This window comes from Lampetra planeri, chromosome 57, assembly GCF_965212315.1.
Source record: "Lampetra planeri chromosome 57, kcLamPlan1.2.h2, whole genome shotgun sequence".
Lineage (NCBI taxonomy): Eukaryota > Metazoa > Chordata > Hyperoartia > Petromyzontiformes > Petromyzontidae > Lampetra > Lampetra planeri.
Window position 1 is genome coordinate 2,283,528 of NC_136163.1, and position 13,032 is coordinate 2,296,559.

Genomic DNA, 13,032 nt, shown 5'->3' on the forward strand with positions numbered 1-13,032 from the left:
CTCCTGCTAGAACTTTCCGCACGACGTTGATGCCGCGCAGACGGAGCCCATCGTTTGTTACCCTTTATTCTTTCGCTAAAGTCGCCACGTAGGTAAAAAATGAAATTAAAATTAATAAAAATAAAACAATAAAATCCCGACGTTTCGGAGGCAACACAAGTCTCCGTCATCAGGTGGGACCGTCACAGCCAGATTTGTGAGGCCTCACTTGATGCAGCAAATCTGGCTGTGACGGTCCCACCTGATGACGGAGACTTGTGTTGCCTCCGAAACGTCGTGATTTTATTGTTTTATTTTTTATTAATTTGTATTAAATTTTTTACCTACATGGTGACTTTACCGAAAGAACTAGGAGTACGAATCCTTGCAGTCACGAAAGCTTCGAATCTAGAACCATCGTTTGTTGTGGCCGGTTGGACGCTTCCAAAGAGAAGCTACGTGGCAGCTCAGTGAGCCGTTACCGGGTGAAAACAAAAACTGTTTATCGTTTAAACTCTAAAAGAGTTCATCGTGTAACTTCGTTTTGCGCGGAGGGAGGGCGGAGAGCGTCTCAGTTGGTCAAGTCTTGCGAGTCAAGACTCGTGATGTCACCCGGTTCGACTTCTCCCAGCGATGAGAGGAGAGTGGAATAGGCTTGCCTGTGAAGGCACGCACGAACACACACACACACGTCATTATATATGTGTGTGTGTGCGTGATGGAGACGACGTCACGGCGTTTGTACCAGGCTGGGTACACTCTGAGGCCGACACATCGAGTGTAGGATGCAGCTCTGCTGGCAGGGAGGTCACTGGACAGACCCAGTGTGGCGAGTTGACTGACCGAGATGGCCGAGATGACGTGAACGGACACACAAGACAAAGATCTCCCAGGTAGCCTTCGACGGGCTGTTGGGGCAAGTGCAGGTAGGTGCCTGGGGTGCGTCTTCGTCTCCCCAATGGTGATGTTAGCACACACCGCGCCGGGCATTCATTGGAGGCTGAGTCGACCTAGCGGTGGCCCGGGACCAGTTAAAATATTCGCCAGTTGTTGGCTGTAAGCTGGAATCAAACTCAGGTCGACAGGCTCTGAGTGCGGTGCCGCTAACCACGAGAACACCCATTCATCAATTCATTCGTACACCCACTCGCTCACAGACTCGTCCACTAACCCACGGACCCATCCACTCATGAACCTATACACTCACTCACCTAGCAACTCACTCATGAACCTATACACTCCCCCACAGACCCATTCACTTAGCTATCCACTCACTCATGAACCTATACACTCACTCACCTAGCAACTCACTCATGAACCTAAACACTCCCCCACAGACCCATTCACTTAGCTATCCACTCACTCATGAACCTATACACTCACTCAGATACCCATCAACTCACTCACAAAGTCATCCAGTAACTCACCTACCAACTCACTCATGACTAACCACTCACCTACTCTCCCCCACAGACCCATCCACTCACCCATTCACTCACTCAGACACCCACTCACTCAGATACCCACCCACCCACTCAGTCACTCGCCCACCCACCGACGCACCCACAATCACCCACAGACAACACACGGGACACTGGGCTGATACAAGTGCGATAAGGGCAGACAGGGGGGCATTACCTGCTGCAACGTGACACCGACATTAACCAATTTCTCAAATGACCCGTCTCCCACCGCCTCTCTCTTTCCCTCTCTCTCTCTCTCTCGAGAGAAAGACCCACAATGAGGTGGAGGCTCATGTCTTGAGACTCTCTTGTAAAACCACTGCACTCATCCCTTCCCGAGTGCCCTACTCACTATCACTCCCCATTGAGCGTCTTGACGGGAGGGATCACTCTCTCGCTCGCCGGCAGAGAGCCACGGACACAGACATCGATTCTTAAACACTCGGTGGGGTGGAGTGGGGGGGGGAACAAAAAAAACTGGCAGCAAACAAAAAAAGGGACCCCCCCCCCCACACACAGGATCCGATGTCGGGTGTCCAGGCGAGGGAGAATTGAAAAAAAATGAGAAAGTTTAAAAAATACGGATGGACGGGCGGGCAGGCTTGTCCGTGAGCGTGGGTGGGTGGGTGGGTACGGCACACGAGGGGGTGGGGGGGGGCAGCACCACGCCCGGCCGCCTTTGTCTCCCCAATGCCGATGTTTACACATCGCACCAGGTACTCCTTTAAGGCCGAGTCGACATAGGGGAGGCCAAGGACCGGGTCATTTAATCGTCACTGGTGTTGGCCATGAGCGAAAATTAAATTCGTATGAGAGAGGCACGCCGCGCTTAAAGCATGAGCTGACCACTAGGGCTGTACTTGCACATACACACGTGGTTTTGTGTAGATGTATATACAGTCGTATGCAACACACGTATATACATACACACCACTTGTGTTGCTCAAGTAGGGTTTTTGCTGCATAATTGGTGACCACGTGAAAAATCTAATGGGGCTGGCACGGCACACGAGGGGGTGGGTGGCCAGCACCACGCCCGACCTCCTTTGTCTCCCCAGTGGCGATGTTTACACACCGCACCAGGTACTCGTTTGAGGCCGAGTCGACCTAGGGCAGCCCGAGGAACGGTTTTAGGTAATCGGCCACCGGTGTTGGCCGTGAGCGGGAATCGAACTCTGACCGCCGGGTTCGTAGCGCAGCGGCGCTAACCGCGACGCCACCGATCCCACTGGACACAAAGACAGACAGACAGACACACAGCACAGCACACACCCTAATTGACCCACTGAGCCCCAGATCTCACGTCCCCCCAGACTAAAAGCCACCCTCGCTTGGCTCTATCGCTCGCTCGCATCTCGACAAGCGCTCGCAACGATGGCGACCAAGGCGGTCGTGGCGCGGCGTGAGAGACGCGGACAGACACAAGCGCAGACGCGCGGACGCACGCACGGACAGGTGAGATCGCCCACGTGACCCACATGGACTCTCCCACCGAGGGTGACGTGCCTACATTGCCGCTCGCCGCACACAATCCCCACGTTGTGTGCGGCAGCGAGACGTGGGAAGACGTGGGGGTGGGGTCAGGGTTGTGGGGTGACCGCCGCAGAGAGATAGGAGATCGTCTTGAGAGAAGGATAATGTTCAGCGAGCATCTTTGTGAATCGGCGGTCGTTAAAGAGAGGCGGTCTTGTGTGTGTGTGTATGTGTGTGTGTATGTGCGTATGTGTGTGGGTATGTGTGTTTGTATGTGTGTGTATGTGTGTGTATGTGTGTATGTGTGTGTGTATGTGTGTGTGTATGTGTGTATGTATATGTGTGTGCGGGTGTGTGTATGTGTGTGTGTATGTGTGTGTGTATGTGTGTATGTATATGTGTGTGTGCGTGTGTGTATGTGTGTGTATGTGTGTGTATGTGTGTGTGTATGTATATGTGGTGACGTCACCGCCACTTAGTGGCGAATGGCGGTTGTTGTTGTATATGTGTGTATGTGTGTGTATGTGTGTATGCGTGTGTGTGTATGTGTGTGTGTATGTATGTGTGTGTGTGTGTATGTGTGTGTGTGTGTATGGGTGTGTGTATGTGTGTATGTGTGTGTATGTGTGTGTGTATGTGTGTGTATGTGTGTGTGCGTGTATGTGTGTATGTGTGTGTGGATGTGTGTATGTGTGTGTATGTGTGTGTGTTTATGTGTGTGTATGTATGTGTGTATGTATATGTGTGTGTGTATGCGTGTGTGTGTATGTGTGTATGTGTGTGTGTATGTATGTGTGTGTGTAGGAGCGGTGGTGCAGCGGTTAGCGCGCTGCACTACAAAACCCGGCGACCCGAGTTCGATTCCGGCTCACGGCCAACACCAGTGACGATTATCTGAACTGGTGCTGCGCCTCCCCTAGGTCAACTCAGCCTCAAATGAGTACCTTATGCGATGTGTAAATATTTTCACTGGGGAGACAAAGGCAGCCGGGCGTGGTGTTGGCCACCCACCCCCTCGTGTGCCGTGCCGGTCTTCATAGGGCGGTCACTAACAGCACTTGCCCCAACAGTCTGTTCAGGCTACACGGTAGATCTTTGTCTTTGTGTGCGTGCATGAGTGTGTCTGTGTTTGCATGTCTGTTTGTGTTGGCATGTGTGTGTCTGCCTGTATGTTCACCTGTGTTTTGTGTCTATGCATCTGTGTGAGTGTGCGTGTCTTTGTGTATGCGAGTTAGGGTCTGTGTGTGCATGTGTGTGAGTGTGCGTGTGTGTGAGTGTGCGTGTGTGTGAGTGTGCGTGTGTGTGTCTGTGTGTTCGCGTCGCTGTGCCGATGTGAAAATTCTCACATGGATTCTGATGCTGCCGATGATGCTGCTGATGACGATGATGCTGCTGATGACGACGATGCTGCTGATGACGACGATGTTGCTGATGACGATGATGCTGCTGATGACGAGGATGCTGCTGATGACGACGATGCTGCTGATGACGACGATGCTGCTGATGACGACGATGTTGCTGATGATGATGATGCTGCTGATGACGATGATGCTGCTGATGACGATGCTGCTGCTGATGACGATGATGCTGCTGATGACGATGATGTTGCTGATGACGATGCTGCTGATGACGATGATGATGATGCTGCTGATGATGATGCTGCTGATGACGATGATGCTGCTGATGACGATGCTGCTGCTGATGACGATGATGTTGCTGATGACGATGATGTTGCTGATGACGATGATGCTGCTGATGACGATGATGTTGCTGATGACGATGCTGCTGCTGATGACGATGATGCTGCTGATGACGATGCTGCTGCTGATGACGATGATGCTGCTGATGACGATGATGATGCTGCTGATGACGATGATGATGCTGCTGATGACGATGATGCTGCTGATGACGATGATGATGCTGATGACGATGATGTTGCTGATGACGATGATGCTGCTGATGACGATGATGCTGCTGATGACGATGATGTTGCTGATGACGATGATGCTGCTGATGACGATGATGATGCTGATGACGATGCTGATGACGATGATGATGCTGCTGCTGATGACGATGATGCTGCTGATGACGATGATGCTGCTGATGACGATGATGCTGCTGATGACGATGATGCTGCTGATGACGATGATGTTGCTGATGACGATGATGCTGCTGATGACGATGATGCTGCTGATGACGATGATGTTGCTGATGACGATGATGCTGCTGATGACGATGATGCTGCTGATGACGACGATGCTGCTGATGACGACGATGTTGCTGATGATGATGATGCTGCTGATGACGATGATGCTGCTGATGACGATGCTGCTGCTGATGACGATGATGCTGCTGATGATGATGATGCTGCTGCTGGTGACGATGATGCTGCTGATGACGATGATGCTGCTGATGACGATGATGATGCTGCTGATGACGATGATGCTGCTGATGACGATGATGATGCTGATGACGATGATGTTGCTGATGACGATGATGCTGCTGATGACGATGATGCTGCTGATGACGATGATGTTGCTGATGACGATGATGCTGCTGATGACGATGATGATGCTGATGACGATGCTGATGACGATGATGATGCTGCTGCTGATGACGATGATGCTGCTGATGACGATGATGCTGCTGATGACGATGATGCTGCTGATGACGATGATGCTGCTGATGACGATGATGCTGCTGATGACGATGATGTTGCTGATGACGATGATGCTGCTGATGACGATGATGCTGCTGATGACGATGATGCTGCTGATGATGATGATGCTGCTGATGACGATGATGATGCTGCTGGTGACGATGATGCTGCTGATGAGGATGATGCTGCTGATGATGATGATGCTGCTGATGATGACGATGATGCTGCTGATGACGATGATGATGCTGCTGATGACGATGATGCTGCTGATGACGATGATGATGCTGCTGATGACGATGCTGCTGCTGATGACGATGCTGCTGCTGATGATGATGCTGCTGATGATGAGGATGATGCTGCTGATGACGATGCTGCTGCTGATGACGATGATGCTGCTGATGACGATGATGATGCTGCTGATGACGATGATGCTGCTGATGACGATGCTGCTGCTGATGACGATGATGCTGCTGATGATGACGATGATGCTGCTGATGATGATGATGCTGCTGATGATGACGATGCTGCTGCTGATGATGATGATGCTGCTGATGACGATGCTGCTGCTGATGATGATGATGCTGCTGCTGATGACGATGCTGCTGATGATGATGATGCTGCTGCTGATGACGTTGATGCAGCTGCTTGACATTTCTACACATCTTCTTGGTTCTTTCGGTAAAGTCACGTAGAAGGGAAATAATAAAAATCAAACATTATAAAATACTTTACCAAAAGAACCAAGAAGATGAATCCCTGAAGTCACGAAAGCTTTAAATCGAAATATTACTACTCTACTGATGCTACTGCTGATGATGATGCTGCTGCTGATTATGCTTTGACTGATTCTGCTGATGTGGCCGCTGATTCTGCTGCTGCTGCTGCCTGACACTCCTCTACTTTTTTTCGATTTAAAGCTTCTTTCGTGACTGCAGGGATTCATCTTCTTGGTTCTTTCGGTAAAGTCACGTAGAAGGGAAGTAATAAAATAATAAAAATAAAACATCATAAAATTTCGATTTAAAGCTTTCGTGACTGCAGGGATTCATCTTCTTGGTTCTTTCGGTAAAGTCACGTAGAATGGAAATAATAAAATAATAAAAATAAAACATAATACAATAATTCTCACGACGTTTCGGCCACAACGCAAGCAGCCGTCCTCAGGTGAAGACCAGGTCTGTCGGGGAGACAGCGTCTGAATGAAACAACACCACGCTTGGAGCGACAGACCTGGTCTTCACCTGAGGACGGCTGCTTGCGTTGTGGCCGAAACATCGTGATAATTATTGTATTATGTTTTATTTTTATTATTTTATTACTTCCCTTCTACGTGACTTTACCGAAAGAACCAAGAAGATGAGCACAATGACAATAACGATGATGACGACGATGACGACGATGTAGAGACAAACGCTTCGCCTCACCTGACCGACAGCTCGCGACCCAGTCCCGACTTGCGCTCGCTCTCGCTCAGGATCTCCGCCACTGTGGGCAAGGCCTCCTTCAGAAGGGCAGGGCTCAGGGCATGTAGGGCACCGAGAGAGGCCACGGGCTGCACAGACATGCCCTCCCTCAAAAACTCACTGTGGGCACACGGACAAAAGGGGCACACGGGATACGGGAGGAAAACAACATTTCAGGACGTCCATCAAAGCCGTTACCATTCCGGATGATGCACGCGTACATCACCAGTTTTATAGACTCACACAGAGACCCATAGACTCGCACAGAGACCCATAGACTCACGCAGAGAGCCATAGACTCACGCAGAGAGCCATAGACTCACGCAGAGACCCATAGACTCACACAGAGACCCATAGACTCACACAGAGAGCCATAGACTCACGTAGAGACCCATAGACTCACACAGAGACCCATAGACTCACACAGAGACCCATAGACTCACACAGAGACCCAGACTTACACAGAGACCCATAGACTCACACAGAGACACATAGACTCACACAGAGACCCAAAGACTCACACAGAGACCCATAGACTCACACAGAGACCCATAGACTCACACAGAGACCCATAGACTCACACAGAGACCCATAGACTCACGCAGAGACCCAGACTCACACAGAGACCCATAGACTCACACAGAGACCCATAGACTCACGCAGAGACCCAGACTCACACAGAGACCCACAGACTCACACAGAGACCCATAGACTTACACAGAGACCCATAGACTTACACAGAGACCCATAGACTCACACAGAGACCCACAGACTCACGCAGAGACCCATAGACTCACGCAGAGACCCATATACTCACACAGAGACCCATAGACTCACACAGAGACCTATAGACTCACACAGAGACCCATAGACTCACGCAGAGACCCAGACTCACACAGAGACCCACAGACTCACACAGAGACCCATAGACTCACACAGAGACCCATAGACTCACGCAGAGACCCAGACTCACACAGAGACCCACAGACTCACACAGAGACCCATAGACTTACACAGAGACCCATAGACTCACACAGAGAGCCATAGACTCACGCAGAGACCCAGACTCACACAGAGACCCACAGACTCACACAGAGACCCATAGACTTACACAGAGACCCATAGACTCACACAGAGACCCACAGAATCACACAGAGACCCATAGATTTGCCCTGGCAGTCTCCCTCAATTTGCTCTGAAGATGTCATCCTAGCAGCTGTTCCTCCTACAGACACCATCTCGCGAAGTGAATTGAGTTCCTGAAGAAGCTCCCAGGCACGTGGAGCGAAACGTTTGACATCGCGCCAAACAACTCGGAGCAGCGGAAACACAGCAGCAGAACCAACACGGAACCTACAGAGATCCTATAGAGATCCTATAGAGATCCTATAGAGATCCTATAGAGAACCTACAGAGATCCTATAGAGATCCTATAGAGATCCTATAGAGAACCTACAGAGATCCTATAGAAAACCTATAGAGATCCTATAGATAATCTACACAAAACCAACACAGAACCTATAGAGAACCTATAGAGAACCTATAGAGATCCTACAGAGAACCTACAGAGATCCTATAGAGAACCTATAGAGAACCTACAGAGATCCTATAGAGATCCTACAGAGATCCTACAGAGATCCTGTAGAGATCCTATAGAGAACCTATAGAGAACCTATAGAGAACCTATAGAGATCCTACAGAGAACCTATAGAGATCCTATAGAGATCCAATAGAGAACCTATAGAGATCCTATAGAGAACCTACAGAGATCCTATAGAGATCCTATAGAGAACCTATAGAGAACCTACAGAGAACCTATAGAGATCCTATAGAGAACCTACAGAGATCCTATAGAGATCCTATAGAGAACCTATAGAGATCCTATAGAGAACCTACAGAGATCCTATAGAGAACCTATAGAGAACCTACAGAGAACCTATAGAGATCCTATAGAGAACCTACAGAGATTCTATAGAGATCCTATAGAGAACCTACAGAGATCCTATAGTGATCCTATAGAGAACCTATAGAGAACCTATAGAGATCCTATAGAGAACCCACACAGAACTCACACACCACCCACACAGTATTGTGGGGTTGTGGGGTTTTTTCCAGAGAAAAATACACAAAAGACAAAGATCCGCCATGTAGCCTGAACAGCCTGTTAGGGCAAGTGCTGTTAGCGAGCAGCACCTGTGAAGGCCGGCACGGCAGAAGGGGCGAGTGGCCCACACCAAATGTTTACACACCGCACCAGCTACAACTCAATTGAGGCCCCAGTCGACCTGTATCAGAGGTCGCAACCGGGTACCTGATACCCGTACCCTACCCGATACCCGGCTACCCGTACCCGGCTGGGAACGGGTAGCCGTTTGCGACCCTGGTGCGGCCGGGTACGGGTACGGGTAGGCCGTGAGTCACTGGCGAGTCACCGTTTGTCACTCATTTCCCAACGTCTTGTCTCTTCTCACAATTCAAGTTCCTAGAATCAACCCACCCGCGCCTGCAACATGGCTTCATCCCAGAGGTCGCAATCGGGTACCCGTACCCGTACCCTAGCCGATACCCGGGTACGGGTAGCCGGGTATCGGGTAGGGTACCCGTTTGTGACCCTGGTGCGGCCGGGTACGGGTAAGGAATCAAAACCCGTTTGCGACCTCTGACCTGTTGGCAAGTGGAACTTCTTTCGCGCCGTACGGAGCCAAGCGTGCTAATTGGAAGACCAAGGGGATGGGCCCAGGACCACCGCTTCAGATTACACTGGTCAACACACTTTTTCTGGCATAAGGTATTCCAACGGTTTCAATGTAATTTTGGGGGGTGCTGATTCCAAATCTGGCATCAGTTTTTGTCCATCACATCAGGTTTTTGAGATATCAAATATTGCATTTTCAATAAAAACTGCGGAAGAAAAATCTTAAATAAATGTGGATATCTACATAACATGATATTATAAACGCACTATCCTAAAAATACAGCACCGTATTTCAACACTAAAGCAGTCGCTGACTGGCAACAACTTGCAATCATAAGTGACAGAGTTAATTTCGGGTAAAATCAATGAAAATGGGGTATGCCGATAGCATAAAAATGAGATGTGATAGAGCAAATCTGAGATCAGATTTGGAATCGGCACCCTGAAATTAGTCTAGAACAGCTGCAAAAGTCCAGGCCAGATTTTTTTTCTTTTTTTGTTGTTGACCAGTATAATCAACGTGTTTGGGTGAGATCGCGTTATTTATAAATGTGTCGTAACCCTCCACCACCCGACACGGCCAATCAGCAACAAAAGTGTCACGTTGACAAAAGACAAAATAATAGCCGCAACATTTACAACTAAAACAAATTGAGTACGACGATGATGCTGGATGCAATTACCAGCGAATTACCAGCGAAACGTCGTACAACTAAAACATAGTATATGTTATCGTCACAGGCGTCGGTGGACCAAAACCCGGGGTATCGAACTCGGCTCGCCTGGTTTGTAGCGCAGCGCGCAAACTGCAGCGTCGGTGAAACTTGTACGTGAAGGGGTTACAATTTGACGAGTTGAATTAACACGGAGTGTAAACACATTCGATTGGCCATGATCTGTGGATGATTTGGGTTCCCACCAGCAGTGATTTAATTGTGTATGCATGGACGTGCACAAGTCGTGTTAATGCACGGATGCATTAGTAACTAATTCTGTCTCGAGTCTACACACACACACTCTCTCTCGCTCCCCCCCATATCTCACACACAAAAAACAAACAAAGACAAAGATCCCCCGTATCGCCTTTTAACACTGTTGGGGCAAGTGCTGTTAGCGAGCACCTATGAAGGCCGGCACGGCACACGAGGGGGCGGGTGGCCAGCACCACGCCCGACCTCCTTTGTCTCCCCAGTAGCGATGTTTACACACCGCACCAGGTACACATTTAAGGCCGAATCGACCTAGGGGAGGCCCAACAGCGGCAGCGCAGTGGTTAGCGCGCTGCACTGAGAACTCAATAACGGTGACGAATACTTGAACCAATCCTGGGCCTCCGCTAGGTCGACTCAGCCTCAAGCGAGTACCTGGGGTGCAGTGTGTAAGCATTGGCACTTGGGAGACAAAGGCGGCCAGGCGTGGTGGTGGTGGTCGTGGACACCCACCCCATCGTGTGCCACAGTGGTGGCCTTCATAGGTGGTGAAACTTTGTCTCTATCCAGTAAAACCTTGGATTGCGAGTAACTCGGTCTGCGAGTGTTTTGCAAGACGAGCAAATTTTTTTTAAATATTAATTTGATAAACGAGCGAGGTCTTGCAACACGAGTAGCACGTGCATACGCTTTGTCTGCCGATTGTCACGTGATCACAGCTGATATACGAGTGTGCTTTGGATTACAATCACGTTTTCGGAACGAATCATGCTCGCAATCCAAGGTTTTATTTTTCGATTTAAAGCTTTCGTGCATTTCCCATAAATATGCTAAATTCCTCTTGATATGCAAATTCCTTTGTCAAGGCGCTCTTCCCCCTCCAACCCAGCAGCTTAAATATACGCTTCCAAGCCTGGTGGTGTTTCATTCAGACGCTGTCTTTCCGACAGACCTGTTCTTCACCTGAGGACGGCTGCTTGCGTTGTGGCCGAAGCGTCGTGAGAATTAGTTGATTATTTTTATTATTTTATTATTTCCCTTCTACGTGACTTCACCGAAAGAACCAAGAAGACGAATCCAAGGTTTCACTGTACATGTATTCGAGTGCTTATGCGTTGTGTATCTGCGTCCTCGTGTGTGTGCGAGACTGCCGTATTGTAATTGAAAATATGTGGAAGTGTGTATGTGTGTATATGTGTGCGTACGAGTGTGTGTACAGATGTATATATAGTGGGGAGCGGCGGTGTAGCGGTTAGCGCGCTGCGCTACAAACCCGGCGACCCGAGATCGATTCCCGCTCACGGCCAACACCAGTGACGATTATCTGAACTGGTCATGGGCCTCCCCTAGGTCGACTCAGCCTCAAATGAGTACCTGGTGCGGTGTGTAAACATCGCCACTGGGGAGACAAAGGCGGTCGGGCGTGGTGCTGGCCACCCACCCCCTCGTGTGCCGTGCCGGCCTTCATAGGTGCTACTCGCTAACAGCACTTGCCCCTACAGTCTGTTACGGCTATACGGGGGATCTTTAGTCTTTTTGTTGTACGGATCTCTAAATCTGAGTACGTCTGTGTAAGCGTGTGGGCATAGCGGAGAAGTCCTGTTGGTCCCTCGCGAGATTGAGTGGGTCGTGTACGTGCGTGAGTGCATACACAAACACAGACACGTTTACACGCTGAACTTCTTTCGCATCGTACATAGCCAACCGTGCTAATTGGAGGTGCGCTATGTCTGAGTGTTTATAGGTATTCATACGAGATAAGCCACAACACGTTGAGCTATCGTTTGTGAGTGCCCAGGTCGCCACTGACAAAGAGCTACACAGCTCAATGGGGGCCTATACCTGGTGAAAATAAAAATAAATTGTTGAGTTTTTAGTTGGCGCTAACCAGAGGTCGCAAACGGGTTTTGATTCCTTACCCCCCGTACCCGGCCGCACCAGGGTCGAAAACGGGTACCCGTACCCTACCTGATACCCGGCTACCCGTACCCGGCCGGGTATCGGGGAGGGTACGGCGACGGGTACCCGATTGCGACCTCTGGGATGAAGCCATGTTGCAGGCGCGGGTGGGTTGATTCTAGGAACTTGAATTGTGAGAAGAGACAAGACGTTGGGAAATGAGTGACAAACGGTGACTCACCAGTGACTCACGGCCTACCCGTATCCGGCCGGGTACGGGTAGCCGGGTATCGGGTAGGGTACGGGTATCGGGTACCCGGTTGCGACCTCTGGCGCTAACCATACCACCCCCTCGTGTGCCGTGCCGACCTTCATAGCCGCCGCTTTCGCTTTAAAGAACTTGCCGCAGCTGTCTGTTGAAGGCTATATGGGGGATCTGTGCGTGTACTAGCGTGGGTCTATGTACTAATGG

At 49.8% G+C, this 13,032-nt stretch overlaps 1 protein-coding gene across 1 annotated transcript in view; it reads right to left on the reverse strand.

Moving 5' to 3' along the window:
* Positions 1 to 282: 282 nt before the first annotated feature.
* The window catches only part of LOC144735748 (protein MMS22-like), a 175,215-nt gene continuing 162,465 nt past the window's right edge, over positions 283 to 13,032 (reverse strand). The window contains exons 26-27 of the mRNA XM_078618246.1: positions 6,999 to 7,157; positions 283 to 638 (exon numbers count right to left, since the gene is read on the reverse strand). Coding sequence (XP_078474372.1) covers positions 551 to 638; positions 6,999 to 7,157 — 247 coding nt within the window. The 3' untranslated portion in view covers positions 283 to 550. The remainder of the gene's footprint in view (positions 639 to 6,998; positions 7,158 to 13,032) is intronic.